At 34.3% G+C, this 3,781-nt stretch overlaps 1 protein-coding gene across 1 annotated transcript; it reads left to right on the plus strand.

Moving 5' to 3' along the window:
* LOC111679302 (N-acetylgalactosaminyltransferase 4-like) lies at positions 1–2,893 on the plus strand. The gene is made up of 3 exons (XM_023440849.2): positions 1–504; positions 1,184–1,955; positions 2,023–2,893. The coding sequence occupies exons 1-3, from the start codon at positions 59–61 to the stop codon at positions 2,695–2,697; spliced, it is 1,893 nt and encodes a 630-aa protein (XP_023296617.2). The 5' UTR covers positions 1–58; the 3' UTR covers positions 2,698–2,893.
* The last annotated feature ends 888 nt before the right edge of the window (positions 2,894–3,781 follow it).

Raw genomic sequence — 3,781 nt, forward strand, 5'->3', positions numbered from 1 at the left:
CAATCAGGGAGTAAACTTGTTCGCAACACAAACTCTAATAATAAAAAAAATCAAAATCATGAAGACACGTTATGTTAAACGTATAGTAAAGAAAATTATAATATTTGTCATAACTCTGGTAGTCCTCTCGATAATTACCATTAAAGTAGTGGAAAAACGTTTAGCTAAAGAAGATGCTGAGGCAGCAACCGTGATACGTAGAGCTAGACCGGCAAATGTACACTCAGTGCCACGTGGTGTTCTGGATTTAACCCAATTTTATGATATTAATGTACCCTTTCGTTTGCCCGAATTAAAGGGTCCCAAAAGAGATTGGCACGATTGGTCTGCTATTAATAGGGATCATCATCGCACCGGATTGGGTGAACGTGGCATGCCTGCTTATATAACCGATGAAACACAAAAAGCCATGGAACATGAAATGTCTATGGATAATGGTTTTAATGCTTTACTATCCGATTATATATCGGTTAATCGTTCAGTACCTGATGTGCGTAGAGATGAGTAAGTGTAGTATTTATTGCATATTATAGATATTTCCGATGTGTTTATATGAAGTGAGGCCAAGAAGTAGCTTTGAAATACCAAGGTTTACATCTTATCTATAGTTGTTTCGTAAAGTGATAAATGTTGTAGATCTCAGTGATAGAATATGATAAGAAAAGTAGTGCCAATAGATATGTTTAAAATGTTTTATTGGTTACGATCTTTTGACGGCAAAACTTGAATATTTAAATTTGTAAATATTCGGTCATAATGGACTAGTTTCGATTCCCATTCGGTTATTATTATATTTACTCAGAGATTGAAAACGTCTTTAGAAAATTTAAGAATACCAGACAGATTATATACTACATATACCAAGCTGCGATTTCGGATTGACGAAATATTAGTCTCTCCGATGGTTTCCCTATGTGTTTGTGTTCATGCACCACTTCTCAGGATGTAGTTTATATCATCAAAATAGTATTCAGACAGTCTTGCAACATAAAAAGCATTCAAATTTAAAGTTATTATGAGGATAATTGCATTAAATACCCCTTCCAAAATGGTCGATACAATGTGGAGTTATATGGTTTTCCGGGCATGAAAACTAGTTTTTAAATGAAACTGTTATGCAACTTTTATTATATCTATCAAAAAAGTTTCCACGATTTTTATATATTTTTTTTTACCATTGCAGATGTCACAAAAAGCTTTATTCCAACTATTTACCCAGCACCAGTGTGGTAATACCCTTTTATAATGAATATTTTAGCGTTTTGCTAAGAACACTGCACAGCATAAAGAATCGAACACCACCAGAACTACTGCGAGAAATAATCATAGTCGATGACTATAGTGATCGTGTATATTTAAAGCAGCAACTGGACGATTATGTGGCCAATTACTTTAAGGATTTAGTTAAAATAATACGACTCAAAGAGAGAACTGGTTTAATAGGAGCACGTTTGGCTGGAGCTCGCAAAGCTACAGGAGATGTTTTAGTATTTTTCGATTCACACATAGAATGCAACTACAATTGGCTGCCACCTTTGCTAGAACCTATTGCCTTAAATAAACGTATATCCACTTGTCCCATAGTAGATGGTATAGATCATGCCACGTTCGCCTATAATGGTGGTTATCAGGAGGGATCAAGAGGAGCATTTGATTGGAATTTGATTTATAAACAAATGCCTGTATTGGATTCAGATGCCGGAGATCGCACAGAACCATATCGTAACCCTATAATGATGGGTGGTTTATTTGCCATAAGTAGAGAATTTTTCTGGGAATTGGGAGGCTACGATGAGGGTTTGGATATTTGGGGTGCCGAACAATATGAATTGAGTTTTAAGATATGGATGTGTGGTGGTTTGTTGTGTGATGTGCCCTGCTCAAGGGTGGCTCATATATTTAGAGGACCCATGAAGGAAAGACCTAGTCCTAGGAACTACAGTTTTGTAGCAAGGGTAAGTTTCCTAATAATTATTTTGGATTTTATATATTAATTCCTTAATGTGAGTTAATTTTTTTTAGAACCACAAACGTTTGGCTGAAGTCTGGATGGATGAATACGCCCAATACGTTTACGATCATGAACCTGAAACTTATAATGATTTAGATGCCGGCGACTTAACCAAACAAATTGCTTTACGCAACAAATTACAATGCAAACCCTTTAAATGGTTCTTAGAAGTTATAGCTCCTGATCTTTTAAAAACTTTTCCACCAGTTTTGCCTCCAGATTATGCTTCAGGTGTTATACAAAGTATGGCTTTTCCGCAATACTGTATTGATTCTTTGGGTGGCGCCAGTAATGCAGCCATTGGTCTGTATGACTGTGCCGCAAATAAAACTCACCCCCATCAAACACAATTTTGGAGTCTCAGCTATATGAGAGATATACGTAAAAAATCACAAAGTATATGTTTGGATGTTCATGAAAGTCCTAATAACGCCAGTATATGGATGTGGTCTTGCCACAATTCGGGTGGTAACCAATTTTGGTCCTACGATCGTGAGGAACAAATGATTGTTCATGGAAAAGAAAAAGTTTCTTGTATGGAAGCTTTCATGGACGGTGACAAATTGGCGGTTTATGTAAATCCATGTGATAAGATGAATCCTAGAATGAAATGGACCTTTGGTTATGTAAATGATACAGCTTTCCCACAATTCTGGGAAGGAGTAAACTTGGAGGAGGATGACTAATATATACACACAAATAATTATCTGTATCATAAAAAAAATTTTTATATTTAGTTGTTCATTTTTAGTACAAGTCCTTTAAATGGCCATAAAACACTTCCTCACACATTAAGGGAATTATCCTAATTGTCTGGAACTTTAAAAACATTAATGTGTACTCATCTCTGACATTCTTTTGGCGTATAATAAAATCATAAAAACTGAATATAAAACTCATTTTATTACCTTTAAACAGCTTCATTCGTTGTTGGTTTTTTTCATTTTATTTCTTTCACTTCCTGCGCTAATTATTTCTTATGTCTACTGCCATTCTTAAAGGTTGGAGCACATTACGCGTATGTTACTTGCCGTAGCAGTTAATGTGAACCATGTCTCATTAGTGCAATTAAACAGGTGCTCAAAATGTTAAATTTTTCCTGCGCCAGATTAAATACTCTTACATCAGACAAGATGATACTTACTAAAAACGTCTCATCTTCCTTAACTTTATCATCTGCAGTAAACAACATCATCGGCATTGAATGTTTTTTTTTTAATCTAGTAATAAGAAATAAGAAATTCTTTGTTACATTAATGTAACGGAAATGTTAAAAGAAATTGAAATTGGCATTAGGTCGGGGTGGGGTTGATTGCAAGTTAATGTTTTTGCCACTTCCACTTTCGTTTCTGTGTGACTGACTACTCCGCTTAAGGTCAAAATTCCATTAGTATTTGTGTTCTCTGATCCCTGCAAGGCAGTAAGCAAAATAAATATCGCCATCGTTGCCGTCATCATCATCATCATTAAAAGTGCTAATCCCTTTAATAATACTATTGTATCTCATTGTTTAATTTTTTTGTTTCGTAAAATTTTATGAAATTCTTCACACGTGTTCATCCGGAAAATGTTAATTTTTCATGTTCAATTTGTTGGCATTTTGTACTTTGATGGAAGAGCTTTTGTTGAATATAAAAATGTTTAATTACTATTCCGGATATTTACAATAAGTATTTTGTAGGGATTTAAAAGAATAGAAGACTGAGGTGTAATCCAAAATTATACGTGTTTTATTGAATTCAAAAATAATAAATTTTTTAAATTTTTAAA

The sequence above is a fragment of the Lucilia cuprina genome, chromosome 3 (assembly GCF_022045245.1).
Source record: "Lucilia cuprina isolate Lc7/37 chromosome 3, ASM2204524v1, whole genome shotgun sequence".
In the NCBI taxonomy this organism is placed as follows: Eukaryota; Metazoa; Arthropoda; class Insecta; order Diptera; family Calliphoridae; genus Lucilia; species Lucilia cuprina.